We start from the raw sequence: 14,603 nt of genomic DNA, 5'->3' as shown, positions 1-14,603 counted from the left end.
AATTACCATGTCTCACATTGTAGAATTTTTTCCTTCTAGCAATGCGTCATCATAGAGTTAATAATTGCTTAATCTTCTTAACAAGCAGAGCTTTCGAAACCGAAACCAGTTTCTTCGTCGTCTGCACCTCGTCTGACGCGCGAGCCTCACCCCGCGTGTGATTGGCTCGCGCGCAACAGCCGGTCGGAAACGTCACGCCTAATCTTCCGTATCTGTGGCCGCTGAGCCCTTTAAAAAATGTGCGCCATCTAGACGCGCTCAAAATCTCGGGCAGTGAACACGCGCGTGTGTTTCGATGGAGCAGGGAGGCGTCCGAAATTCGATGAAGCCGCCGTTCGCGGCATCGCTGCAGGACCTCATCAGTCAACTGCACCATGTGTTCGAAGCCGATCACATCAACGTTGAGTACGTGCACGACCTGATGGCCTCGTACAAAAGCAGTTCCAAGGAGTGGCAGCAGTACGCCAAGTTCGACCGTCATAGGTAAGGTGCCGCAGGCTACGCGCAGTCACCTGTCCAGTCGCCCGACGCCTTTCGTCTATCTTGCTGTTTCCAGGGCGCGATTATTCGAGCTGCACTTTCTGCTGGCATCGCGTGAGTGTACGGCTGCGCTTGCCTCCGTATCTTTTTGGCCTTTTCACTGGTGTAGCAATTTTCTCGGAAATTTTCGTCGGTGAACAGGACAGTATAAACAACGGTCGTGAACTGCCGCGTAAACCACTTACAAGGTGCAGCGGACACCTAGCTGCTGCTTAAAATGCAGGCAGCAAGTTTTAAGCGTCAATCAGCGTGTATACATTTCAGCTGTTCTTAATAATGCATACATGTCAAGACGTTTTTATGACTGAGATAATCTCTGTCTTCTGTGTGCGCGCATGTGCGTGAGAGAGAAAGTGAGCATCAATGCCGTGCGTCCGCGGATGACTTCACATTGAGCGAAAAAGAAGATTGTTGATCGCTATATCCACAAATGGCAGCCATTTCGTGGTACTTTTTATTTCTTACCAGCGCGCCGGCTCAATTGTTCGGGCGTTTCGCTGCTGAGACCGAGGTTGAGGGTTCGATTCACTCAACCAAATTTCGTTGGCTGCAATCCTGCGCGCGTCAAATATCCCCAGGTGGTACAAAATTATTCCGTAGCCGGTCCCGCTCTAAGCACGCCCCAAAGCCCAGACGCACCTTTATTAAAACATTATTCATTTGACTTCCACAGTAACATATCCACCATCGCACTTAGTATATTTATTTTATTGCCCCGCTTTACGAAACTAAGTGCCCGTCTCGACACAAGTGAACGAGCATTGTGCGCACAGTTGACACGGTACAATACGCACAGCTTGACAATCCTGCGGTGAGGCCGCCGGGAATTCGCCTTTGACATGGCAAATACATTACATTTTTCTTTAACAACTTGACCGCACACGCAGCCATCGCACCGAGCCTGCGACAGACAGCTGCTTCTCGCAATATATCTCGTTGTCGTGACATTGAACGACGTGCGTTGTGTCCATGCCCGTCAGTGTACATTTGTAGTCGTAGCCTTAGCGCAAAAATTGGCCCACGCATATCTGCTTGCTCCGGTGAAAATACGTCCAAAGACGATAGCGTCTTTACTCCGCCGTCCCTTTGCCACGTGACCCCTCCCCTCCGCGTCCCCTCGCGCTGTTCCTTTCCACTGTCGCTCCTCCACTGACAATTACAATGGAACTATTTGCGTTAGCTAACGGTTCATCATTCAGGGACGGCGTGTTCGTGCTAGAGTTTTAAATTGCGTTATTTCAATTAAAAAGGCTCCTTTCTTGATAGCGCGGTTTGTGTGGTAAGGGGCGCGTGTTTCCAGGGGTATTTATAGTTGTGGTATCCGTTGCTGGGTGGATTATTTTTAGAAGTTAAAGCGTTGAGAGCGTTTAGACCTGGCTTTGTATGCACGTGCGAATTTTCGTTTCACAAATGAAAGCCCTAAGAAATAATCTGTGGTGATCTGTTTTGAATTACATGATGGTTAATGCACCACCATTAAATTTAGACGGCGGGGTTACAAAGCGAAGCTCGAACCCCTGAGGATGGGTTTTCCAAGTTTTCGCAAACTCAAAAATAAATGCCTGATTCAAACAAAAATTGCCAGGACACCTAAGCAGTCCAAAAAAGCATCACAGTGCAATTACCGACGTGTCAATAGAGTTATAGCAGACCGGAGAACCGGTCCCGGTACGGTACCCGGTAGCCGACCGGCACCAAAGCGCGTGCGCAGAGGGGGGAGAGACCGGCAGGGCGCAGGTGCACCTACCGTGTACCGGGTGCAGTACCGGGACCGGTTCTCTGCTCTGCTATAACTATCTATTATCACCATACTTTTCATTCGTTTCAGTTTTTCATTTTTCATTTTCTGGATGTGCACGTATCCGGCCGCACTCTATTCGTATTCCCAGTCTAAAGATTGGCATACTTTTGTGCGTGCTGACAGGCGAGTTAAGATACGTCGAGGAAGTTGATGATTAGATAGATGTGTGTGTGTATACGGCGGCGCCGCAGGATGCTCTAAATGCATCCTGAGACGGCCGTGAGTAATTTGCGAGCGCGTGAACGTTTTGAAAGCACCTGGAAACAAAGGAAAAAGTTTCAGAACCTCAAAACAAGTGCACGAAAAAATTGCTCTATAAGGTCATTTACACGCCGCGTTTCGTACTCTCACTTTAGCTTGGTTTTCGCTGCAGACTGGTGGTCATCGGCTACTTTTCAGTAAATGCTTCGCGCTTGGCAGATGGACTATGAACTGCATAACAAATACACGCCTAATGGTGGGCTGGGATGTCTCATGTGCAGTTATGCAATGAGGATCGATTGAACAAGGTATTTTAAGTGACAAGATATACTGATCATATTCTGGAATCAGGGGCTCATTATACATGAACATATGGAGGGTGTCGCCATTCAAGGAAGGCACAGAAGAACTGGATTGCCTCCTCTAGGCGTTAGGTAAGAACGAATAATGGGGAACAAGCTACGCACTCGGGGTGGGCGCGAGTTGTATGAAGATAACCAGCTATCTTGGTCAAGTTTTGAGTAATACTTCCGAACCACAAAAGGGAAATCAACCGTGGAATTATTATTTGCTGGACAGCATTCGTCAAATACTCTGAAGTAATGCGGGGTAGCCTACCTCTGGCGATAGAAAGAAAGGTATAATAAAACCAATGCGTACCCCATGGTGGTATCTTACGAGGCAGAAACTTGGGTACTTACTAAGCACCTCGAAAGATAACCTATAAAAATTATAGGTCTACCCAAGGAGCCAAGGAAAAAAGAATGAGTAACGCTTATAGGGACTGAAAGCAAGCATCGTATGGATTAGGGAGAAAAGTCGGGCATCCTATAGCTAGGAGTCGGGTTGGGCACGCAATGCGGAGAATCGACAGCCGGTGGACACCGGCTATATATATCGAGAGACGGGACTAAAAGTAGAAGAGCGATTACCAGATTCTGCGATCAGGTAAGGAACTTTGTGGCAACGAATGGATTTGGACAGCGCAGGATAGGAGTTTTGTTTGGATTCTATGGGAGAGGCTTCTGTCCCTCAGTGGGCATAAATAAGTAGCTGCTGCTGACGATAGTATAAGGTGCACGCCGCAACCAGTTTGCACGAACCTCGTCACCGTGACAAGGAGCTTTCGAAGAACGTTTCAGCATACAAAACTCGCGAAAAGCAAAGCCTATTTCATTGAAGCAGGTTTTGTTTCTCCTTCACTTACGAATTTTATTAACATTTTCGGGCGTTGCGATTGCGGTTCGACAAACTGTTGCGTTGGAGCAGTGGAAGCTACAGCAGTTGCTCTATATGCGACAGCCGGCACGTACTGTTCGTGCCAACGTTGGCTCGTGCGAACGTCGCGCTAACACGCGCTGCAGCTGGCTGGGCGCTTAATGTATTCCGACGACCGTGTTCGTGACATTTTTCAGCCTCACCGTGCTAGCCATACAAAAGACAAAAAGCGCCAGTGTTATAAAGTTTGTGCTTTGGGGTCTTAGGACGCACTATAAGAAGAAGATTGTCAAGCTCGATGAAATCAAGCTTATTTTATCTCTACTTAGTGGCTGTGCGCGTGTGATCAATGCACGACAAAAAAAAGTAAAGCAGACATCGAAATTAGTGGAGCAATTCTGCCTCTGCAGGTTTTTACCAATTGCCGATAATACGTATACCTGAATTCATTTAGGGTATTCTGCGCGCCTGCTTTTATGAGGACGTCTATTAGTTCGCCTTTTGCGTCAAGAATTAATGACCTGTAGGAGAAGCATACCGGTTTCTTTGAGGGTGCTCATAAATTCACTAGTAGTTAATTGAAATCATTTAGCACGACGTGTTCACCTTTTTGGCTCTTCCTCGGTCGATGGAAGCATTTATTTAATCAGGCTGCGATCCCTACGGCGAAAAATAGCGATAGTGACACTTCTGTAATATAGAAATTCCAGCAGTGAAAAGCGTTGGACGCCGCAGGAATGTATCTCCATTCTAAGAGACTAGTGTAGACGAACCTAATGCGAGACAGCAGTGGCGACTCCTCTCGCTCTGTTTCTCGATTCAAGTCGCTCCGATTGTCTTGTACTGCCAGGGCCGAGCAGGCATTGCGGTTTCCTACCGCGCAGGCGGTTGCGGTAGGAAGTAACGGCTGGAATCAATGACGCGGGAAGGATACAGGAAATAGAGGAAATAATTTGGTCAGAATATAGCCCCTTACTTTGTGCGCTTCACTGTGAAATCAGCGTCGTCGAAATGACTAAGACCCGAGAACTTCCCCTCCCTTTCAGTGCGCCCCCACGTTCCGAATACTCCAACACCACCGCAGCGTCAAGCGTCAAATGAGAATAAACATAAACAAGAAAAACAAGCAAGAAAATAACTTACCACCGCTAATTTGTCTGATAGTGTCCGAACGTTTAACGACCCGCCGCGGTGGCTCAGTGGCTAAGGCGTTGCGCTGCTGAGCACGAGGACGCGGGTTCGATTCCCGGCCGCGGCGGTCGCTTTTCTGATGGAGGCGAAAAGCAAAAACGCCCGTGTGTACGAGATTTCGGAGCACGTTAAAGATCCCCAGGTGGTCAAAATTAATCCGGAGCCCTCCACTACGGCGCGCCTCATGCCTGCGTTGCGTCGGCGCGTTAAACCCTACAATCAATCAACCGAACGTTTAACGCAGTCCCCAGCTCCGTATTCAACGAAACACAGCGAGTTTTAACATACCGTGTGTTCCGTACGTTCCGTATGTACCGTGCGTACTGGGACCGGACTGCGCCTATGCGCAGGCGCGGCGAAGAGGGCCGCACCCCACCGGAACGAATTCGCGCGCATGGCGGGGGCGGCCCGTAAGCGGAACTAAGCCACCCTACCGGAACGAATGCGCAAGTGCCTAGTCGGGTTCCGACACATAAGGAACACACGGAGCGTACGGAACACGCGGTATGATACAACTCTAGTTTTAGCATTTCGTGGACGGAACGTAACGGAACATACCGTATGCTAAAACTCTCTAATGGAGAGTTTTAGCATTTCGCGTGTTCCGTCCGTTCCATGCGTACCGTCAGTACCGAAACCCGACTGCGCCTGCGCACGCGGGCACGGCCAGGAGGACACCCCCACCGTAACGAATGCGCAGGCATGGCGAGGGCCGGCCGCGGAACTGATTTGATTGATTGATTCATTGTAGGGTTTAACGCGCCGACGCAACGCAGGCGATGAGGCGCGGCGTAGTGGAGGGCTCCGGATTAATTTTGACCACCTGGGGATCTTTAACGTGCGCCGAAATCTCGAACACACGGGCGTTTCTGCTCTTCGCCTCCATCAGAAAAGCGGCCGCCGCGGCCGGGAATCGAACCCGCGACCTCGTGCTCAGCAGCGCAACGCCTTAGCCACTGAGCCACCACGGCGGGTGGCCGCGGAACTGATACATCCCACCGGAATGAATGCGCAAGTGCCCACTTGCGCATTCATTCCGGTAGGTAGGCTGGCTTAGTTCCGCAGACGGGTCGCTCCCGTTTTGCCATGCGCGCATTCGTTCCAGTGTGGTGCGACCTTCCTCGCCGTGCCCGCGTGCGCAGGCGCAGTCCGGACCCGTATGGGCGGTAATACAGAACGTACGAAACATACGGTACGCTAAAACTCTCTACTGTGTGTACGTCCATACATTTGTTGCGAGCTTTCGCCACCACATATTTCCAGCATTCTTTGCCTCCAAATGCCAGGCAGTGGTGGGTTGTTGTTAAAAACGTTTATTAAGAAAAGAGGGGAGGGGATCCCTCCCCACCCCTCTCTCCCCCTCTCCTGAGCATTGGGAGCGCGCGCTGCGCCAACACCACCTAGGTGGTGTTGGCTGCGCTGCAGCCAGCTCGAAGAACAGGCAGTGGTGGGTAGCTCCAAATTCTGAATTCAGCCCAGTTACCCTTAAAAGGAATAACTGAACGCTACCTTCGCTGTGCACCAAACAGCCGATTCCTGTTGTGCGCATCAGCCGCAGCTGTTATCGTAGTTTACCTTCTTGCTAACCTCTTCGAAAAAGGCACTTCCATGCGAAACTAAGAAGGAAAATCGACGCCATCACCTGAATCCTAGGTATAGGTTTGATAGCCACCGTGCAACCGTGGCAAGTTGGCAAGTTTAACGAGAGGACGGAACACCCGCTTATACTGTGATGGGTCACGTATAGGTGTCACGGACGCAAACGTGCCTCATTGTTCGACGTATACTGTGTCGCTCCATGACAGAGCACAAAGTGTGATTGCACTTGTATACATAGAGTACAGGTCGTCGCACTTCGCGCTTACGACGCAGATAACACCCGGGACGGCCAGATGCCAAAGTACGGCGTACGTACTATAAAATACGGCCATGAGAGCAGGACCGGCAAGGACAATTCATCCCAGACTGAGGATGCCGGTGCCCGTGCCATCGCGTGGATGCGCTCCTCTAATACAGCTCATCGTCTCTACCAACCTTACAATTCCCGCGGGCCTTTTTCCAGCCTTATCTATTTGCATGCATTGCCTTCCTTTTTTTTTTTTTGTCTGGCCGCCGTATGCAATCTTCTGTCGCGTAGTCCTCTACTCCAGCTTGATCGTTGCTGCGGTAGGAATCGTTATCTGTCGAAGACTCAGGTACTGTAACCGCCTGTCCTTCAAGAATACAGCAGCGTATCGTTCTCTCGGCGGCCGCTCCCAGAATGAATCAGGCAGTAAATTCATCGCGAGTGTGAAGCTATTTTCGGCCCAACAACGCTCGAAAAATTAGGATGTACGGTTACGAATCTGAATGCAGACTCGGGGTTTCACTTGAGGGGGCTGACCAGTCTAGGTGCATCAGATATTGCAGAGAATCCATTTCAGTTTTTTTTTTCTAAATATCAACAGAGCTTCTTTTTAATATTATTACGTGGCAGCAGGTCAAATGTGACGCAGTTCATGGTAAATGGTCCATCTGTGTACGAGCATGGCTATGCGCCAGCCTTTGCATCATTGATGAAAATGTCTAACTAATCCACTTCCTACTCGTGATTAACACAAAAGTTAAATGAAACAACAACGAAAAAACGAAACAAGAAAAAGCGCGGCAATCATGGAAACATACGTAATCGGCTATGCTAAGATATTTAGTCGTTATAGTAGCGTAAGTTCAAATCATTAGAAAAAAAAAAAAAAAAACAGACAAGACGGTAGAACCATACGAAACAGCAGCTCGCCCAATACAGACCAAAAGTAGCCCAATTCGGCTACTCGTAGGCGAATCTGGCCGTACAAACACTCGGAACAAAAGAAGCGTCTAGGAATGCTTAAGCATTAGTAGACAATTCGAGGAATTTCTGTTCATTTTTTTTTCTGCTGGGATATAAACTGAAAACAAAGATATGAATCCAACTATAATTGATTTAAAGACCAAAACATTGCGGCGAGCTGACGTGCCTAGGAGGAAAAAAAAATCTGCATTCGCAGCAGTACTGCTGCTCCCGAAGCACGCTTCAGTTTTCCTCTAGATTTCTGCAACCGACTGAATCTTGAAAACAGGTGTAAGGTGCGACACTTCATCGTGGCGTCTAGATGCTTCATTTTTAAACAATCGCAACGGCAGATGCGACAATGTCGCCAAGGCCGTGACACTACATTAGCGTTTGATGCAGACGTCAACGTCAGGAATACATTTTCGCGACAACAAAAATAGCATTTCTTGTTTTGACCGAGAGTGTGCATATATTGGGTTTGACGGTGCTGTTATGAACTTGTAATTGCAAAGACCTAACAATGTTTATCTCGTACAAGTTACGGTTGATTTGTCGCCCACATTTAGGTATTCAGTATTCAGTTTAAAGTAATGAAAACGCAGGAAGATTGTTCTATAGTCAAGAGTTGTCCTTGTGAGTTTCTGATGGAGGTGAAAAGCGAAAAAGCCCGTGTGTGGAGATTTCGGCGCATGTTAAAGATCCCCAGGTTGCCAAAGTTAATCCGGAGCCCACCACTCGCTTCATAGCCCGGGTGTAGCTTCGGCGCGTTAAACACCGCAATCAATCAGTTCCACTTGTGAGCATTTTCTACTAATGTGTAAGCCTTCTTACTTCACTTCTCCGTTCACCCTAAACGTTTCCTTAGTGGCATCGAAGGAACACGCCTACGCAAACAGCATAATAATTTTCTTTGTTTTTTTTTCCTCCTTTTAGTTAACTGGATTAGATAGACCTTTGTGACTCCTTTACTTCATTTTCGGTTTTTCTTCCATTTACGAATTTTTTAGCTTCCTTTGGCGGGCAACGATTGGCAGATTTGGTTAATAGCCCAGTCGGGCGACTTTCGTTTTTCAGGTTATATTTCTTGTTCTTCTATATTTTTTTACAGGCATTTAGATTTACATTATTGTATTTAATGGATGTCCTAACTTTGCCATCACACATTTTTGCGCAGATACAAAACAGCACACTGTTCGCGTCGGGTACTCAGAAAAGAGTGATTATGCGTTAAAGATTGGCGTTGAAGACAAAATACAACATCGTTCAGTTTGAAAGACCCAGGCTTCGATAGCTCACTCAGCTTCATTCCAGCCCGAAAGACGGTTTTTTAACCGAGAAAAAAAAAACGCAAGAAATATTGAACAACTTTTAAATTTCGCGCCATAGTGATGCAATATGGGCAGGAGTGACGTTTCATGGGCCGCATTATGAACATTTTCATCACTGAGTTAACTACGCGTTAGCATTCAAGTAATACAATCAAACGGATCTAGAGGACCCACTACAATCGCCCAGTCATGTTTTTTGGCGGTAGCTTAGCTCGGTGACGTCACAAAAGGTTTTGTGAAGTCATAAAAATCACCGGAAAGTGGCTAGGGAGTCGATTATTTGTTTAAGGTTTGCGACAAAATTTGTATTGTTGCTAACGCGACAAAACAGCCTTTTTAATGCTCCGGATTTGTATTTTGTCCTCGTGGCCCCTTTGAAAAGCTTCTGCGCACGTGGCGTGAAGAACACATTACAATTTGATTATATATACTGTAGACGCGGCAAAGCATGTCCTATAAGGACACCAATACTTGAGGGACCGACGTACTTCATAGAAATTTTATCGGAAGACTCTCTTATCGTCGCTATCACACAACTTACGCGCGAGCGCTGCATAGTGCTGGTTGGATGAATGCAAAGCAATGCGAGATGAAGATCGCAGCGCTTCGCGATCACTTCCGACCACGCTGCGAACAAGACGCTTGGGTATCCTTTTTGCGTTATCCTACTGACGCAAGGGGCTGACGTACGTCATTCGTAGATAAAACGATGCTTCAGAATTCGCTTCGCTATCGTTGCCTTCTTTACATGGCGTTCAAAAAAAGAAAAGGAACCCTCTCGGTGTACCTAGGCAATTTTTATGGTGTGCAATGCAGAGCATAGTCGCCGAGTGTGTCGCTAAGCTGGCGCGGAATGTTGCTGACTTAACAGCTGTCTCTCGCTGCGGGCCCGCTGCCGCCTCTTTGCTTTTTCTCGCTTTCAACTCCCTCCATGCTCGTTGCACTGCTGTGTAATGCAACTCCCTCCGCGCTTTCGTCTGCTAGTTTTTCCGACGATGATGATGATGTGTAGTGGCATACCTTTTTTTTTTTTTTTTGAATGGGTGGTGCTGCACACTGACCTGTGCGTTCACCTCGCTTCATCTGCGTGGATGCGACGCCAAGCTAGAACACCCGGTGCCGTTTTGAAAAGTCACATATCCGCCTGTCTCCGGCGCTCGTCGTGTCCGTCGTGTGAATTCCCGCTCGTCAGACCACGCAGAACCAGCTGTGGTGTTTAAGAGCATTTCCTTGGCAGGAGAGAAGACGCTTTACTGAACACTGAAGATGTTATTCCTATTGACGGCGGGGCTTGCTACTTCAGATGGGGATGGGTATAGTGAGGCGAAAAACAAAAAAGGAAGGGGTAACAAACCAATAAATGCGAGGGTTGAGAAATAAAACAGAACAGGGGGTGGGGCGGAGAAAACCAAAGTGTACGATGGCAAGAGAAAAGCATTAGAGGACCTCAGGATTAGAGGACTTCGTTCAATCGTGAAGCAGTTAGAAATATCAAAGCAGCTTTTGTCCCTAGCGTCCCGTCAGCACACTTCGCCACATGATCCACAAAAGTGTACCAGTCCTGAGGCGCTCCCTCGTAGCAGTAGCACGACTTCCGTGCTTATCGTTCTGCAGTATACGCCGCGAGCAGTAGCACAAGACATGCCAAATGCTATCCTTCACACAGCGCACCCCGAGCGCTATGGTAAATCCACCTAGCTTGTCTCAAGCAAACAGCTATGGTTGTACGCAATATTCGGGTGTAACCGGTGCAGGACACCGTCAGCTTGTGTTGCTGCCCTGCGGGTCAGTCACGTGGCGAGTTATGCCACACTGATCACCGCATTATAGGTCAGATAGTCATACTCTCTGATTTTTGGCGTTTTTCGCAGCTGCATCGCACATGATGTCCCCATGGATACCATGAGTGACCTTGCAGTGCCCTTCTTGTAATGCATGTGTGTGTAGTACATTTAACCCGCACACGAGTTGGCTCCGGCAGTGGGATGGCTGTTTCAGTGCTTCTAAGGTTGGCTGAGAGTCCAAGATGATTTGCCCACCGTCGCGAGCAGGATGGCTGCTTATGTAAAGGAGCGACGCCCTGATACACCTGAGTGTAGCCACGATAACGTCTGTGGTGGTTCGTGACCCGTCCTAGCAGAGAGCTGAAGGTGGTTGAAAGGAGAGTGAAACAAGATCAAGTGGAGAGGGCACGTGGAGAGAGTAACGAATCCGCATGAGAGACTTACAGATGGCGTGACGTCATTTACTACCCCGATACTTTGAAACACTTTGGAAGGTCGGGCGTAGCCGTGGACGCCACAGTTTCCAGGACGAATGGCCAGGAAGCCACGGCCCCGCCTTCTCCTGGCGTTACGGTGCTTAAAGCTGGCTATTCTCAAAATTGTCAATTTTATTCCTCTTAGAAACTGTTTCGCGTGTCTGAAAAGCGACCGCTGCAATAGATGTATAGCAGCCGTCACAGCTTCGTGTAAAGAAAAACAAAAACATTAGAAGGTAATCTAGCATCTACGCATATTTCTCTTTTGGGGTGTCTCAGCGTAGAAATGGAATTTTATAAGTTTAAATAATCTAAATATTTGTTTAGCCCCGTAATTGGCTTGGCTTAGAACGTTTTAACGGCTGTACGTGACAAAGCGTTTAGAGCCGCGAAAACGCAAAGAAAAATGCCTGCTCCTATTGTTGAAAAAGAACCCGCCGCGGTGGCTCAGTGGCCAAGGCCTCGTGCTGCTGAGCACGAGGACGCGGCTCCGATTCCAGGCCGCGGCGGCCGCTTTTCTGGTGGAGGCGAAAAGCAAAAACGCCCGCGTGTACGAGATTTCGGCGCACGTTAAAGATCCCCAGGTGGTCAAAATTAATCCGGAGCTTTCCACTACGGCGCGCCTCATTGCCTGCGTTGCGTCGGCGCGTTAAACCCCACAGTCAATCAATGCTTCAAAAAGAAAACGGAAAAAGTGGAGCCCCATTTCTTAGATTTTCTTGTTTGTTTGTAAGTTTAGACAAAGTAAGGAAAGAAGCCGGCCGAAGGTGCTTGTCACTAACGGCTTCCCTTTCCGCAACCCGAGACGTCACGGCCCAGGGAAATAATGATATCTTGCTTTGTGCGCAAACATACAGGGACATGAACGAGCGCGCCAAATGACAACACCATTAAGCTTATCGCCATCAAATGCAAACAAATACCGGCGGCCACAAAACAACCGGCAGCAGGGAAGCGAGGCAATCTTCGTTATCGCGGTGTTGTTACGCCTTCGTACAGCAGGGATAAACAATGCCGTTAATGATTCTGATTATCATGATAATTATGATAATGATGCAGCCTCACACTTTCCCCGTGGTGTGGACGAGACAATGAATGAAATATAAAGATATTCTTGATCGCTGCCGGGACAAGTTGCGTGGAGATGGATATACAGTGAAATCTCGTTGATACGTTTTTCACGGGAACCACAAAATAAAACGTATGCGAAAATCGTATTGTCCGAAGAGATTAAAAAAGGAGGAAAATACGCATACTTCGTCAACAACTCACTTTTATTGAGCAACGTTCAAGTAGCTGCTCAATTCGTGCTGACGGTATTTTTCGTTACGCTGGACACTGTTCTGTACGACAATCCGTGTCGTGCCTTAAATCGGTGCAGCCAGCCGCCGGACGCTTGGAAGTCTCCAATGCCTATAAGAAGAGCGCGATGTTGTCAACTTTTCGCACAGGACAGACCTGTCGACGTTCACTCCCACTGCTCTAACTTCACTGACCCATGCAAACAGGGTGTCTTCCATTTGCTGGTGCTTCGCACCTCGCGTTTGTTTTACACAGGGGCCCAAAACTTGCCGCTTATTTCGAAGTTTCTCGTAAAAGGGTAGTAACGGCTGTGTTTACGAACTTTACTATTCCCCCAGAACGGTGCGTATAGGTCCTGCTACTTAGTGTGGAACCGTTAATAGTCTAGACCATGCACTTTGTAACTGCTGCTTGTTTGATACTAAGATTCACTGACAGTAACAAAATTCTATGAATTATTGAACGCAATAACTACAGCACTTTTCCCACTCCAAGTCACGATGAAAAGTTTTTGCAAATCCGGATGCTGACTTGTATATGCTCACATTAAAATGCATAATTTTGAAATTATCGCCAAAATATCTGACTTTTGCGACAAGCCCACCAACTCTATCAAATGACTTTCCGCTGCTGGCTATAAAAGCAAGATGAGCAGATGCTTTTCTAAGGTAACTGCTAAAATATTTGACTTTTGCGATCAAATGGCTTTCCGCTGCTGGCTATAAAAGCAAGATGAGCAGATGCTTTTCTAAGGTAACTAAGTTGTAATCGCTCTCCTCGTGCATTCCTTTAGTGTTCTTTCTCAATTTATTTGTTGGTTGTCTAAGTGTGATTTGTGCGTGTTCAATTTGTCTATGTCGCGCTGAACGCTCAGTCGATACACATTGTCGCGCGTAGCTTTTTATTAGGTTATGCATGGCCAGTTAGTAAAATCCACTGAGTACCTAGTTTATACTGGGACAAGTAACTGGTTAGTGTTCTGTCAGTAAGTGCCACGACTTTTTTTTTAACAGTGATATGGTTGCCCGATCGACAAACCGAGCATGCAAACCGAGCTCGCGTGCCAAGTCCACGCGCTTCCCCTTCGAGTTTTCTTCAAATTTGTGTGCAATTTTCGCTTCTTTAAAAAGAAAACTGAGTGCATTTCGTTTCTTCGACATTGCCACAAGCCTGGCAGCCCCACGGCGCACAGCAACAAGGCAGATAAAGAACAAAGGATAGCGCGAGAAGTCGAGAAGGGAAGTCGCTGCCACCCGAGACAATTCCGCACATTCGTTGAATATGATACGTTTCTCTAAATGGCGTGGTCCATCGCCTGACGTATAATCATCATTAAATGGAGCGGCGATGCTTTCGCCCCCGAAACAGCGCTGCCGCGGCCTCAGCTGTTCTGCAACGTACAGACAGTGCCTGCCGGATTGGAAGAAACGTACGAGTTCTAGAAATGCCGGTGAATATATCCACTTTCGCGTTCGTACTGTCCCATTTCCGGCAAAAATGCGATCGTAGTAAACGCACAACAATGCATGATTTCCAAGGTATACATCGGCCTGGAATGACAATGAAAACGTATTAGCCCGAAAAACGTATTATGCCGAATCGTATACCAACGCGATTCCACTGTAGCTCTCTGGTAACACAGCGTTCCTAAAGCATTATTGTCACATCGGTTCACAGAGACATTACAGAATTTATACAAGAAACTGAAAATGTGCACAGAAATGCTAGAAGTCAGAACCAAATTTCGCTACTCGCATTGCTGAACGTATGTTTGGCTTTTAATTGTAGTAAATTTTCACCGCGTCTTTTTCTATATTAAAAAAAAATTATTTATGGCTGTGTACTCGCGCGCACATACTGCTACATGTATACGCTGCCGCACTCCCTCGATTATAAACGCCCTCGATTCCAATACCACCACCGCTGTGCTTATTTACGCCTCGAGAGGGT

At 47.6% G+C, this 14,603-nt stretch overlaps 1 protein-coding gene across 1 annotated transcript in view; it reads left to right on the top strand.

The window, feature by feature from the left end:
* Positions 1–237: 237 nt before the first annotated feature.
* Positions 238–14,603, top strand: part of LOC144178553 (cysteine dioxygenase type 1) — a 59,060-nt gene continuing 44,694 nt past the window's right edge. The window contains exon 1 of the mRNA XM_077706491.1: positions 238–483. Within this exon, the coding sequence (XP_077562617.1) occupies positions 296–483 (188 nt within the window). The 5' untranslated portion in view covers positions 238–295. The remainder of the gene's footprint in view (positions 484–14,603) is intronic.

This window comes from Haemaphysalis longicornis, unplaced genomic scaffold (assembly GCF_048455015.1).
Source record: "Haemaphysalis longicornis isolate Haplotype H1 unplaced genomic scaffold, Haemaphysalis longicornis Haplotype H1 scaffold_4, whole genome shotgun sequence".
Classification (NCBI taxonomy): domain Eukaryota; kingdom Metazoa; phylum Arthropoda; class Arachnida; order Ixodida; family Ixodidae; genus Haemaphysalis; species Haemaphysalis longicornis.
Note: the sequence above shows the minus strand (reverse complement) of the source record. Positions and strands in the feature narration are given on the sequence as shown.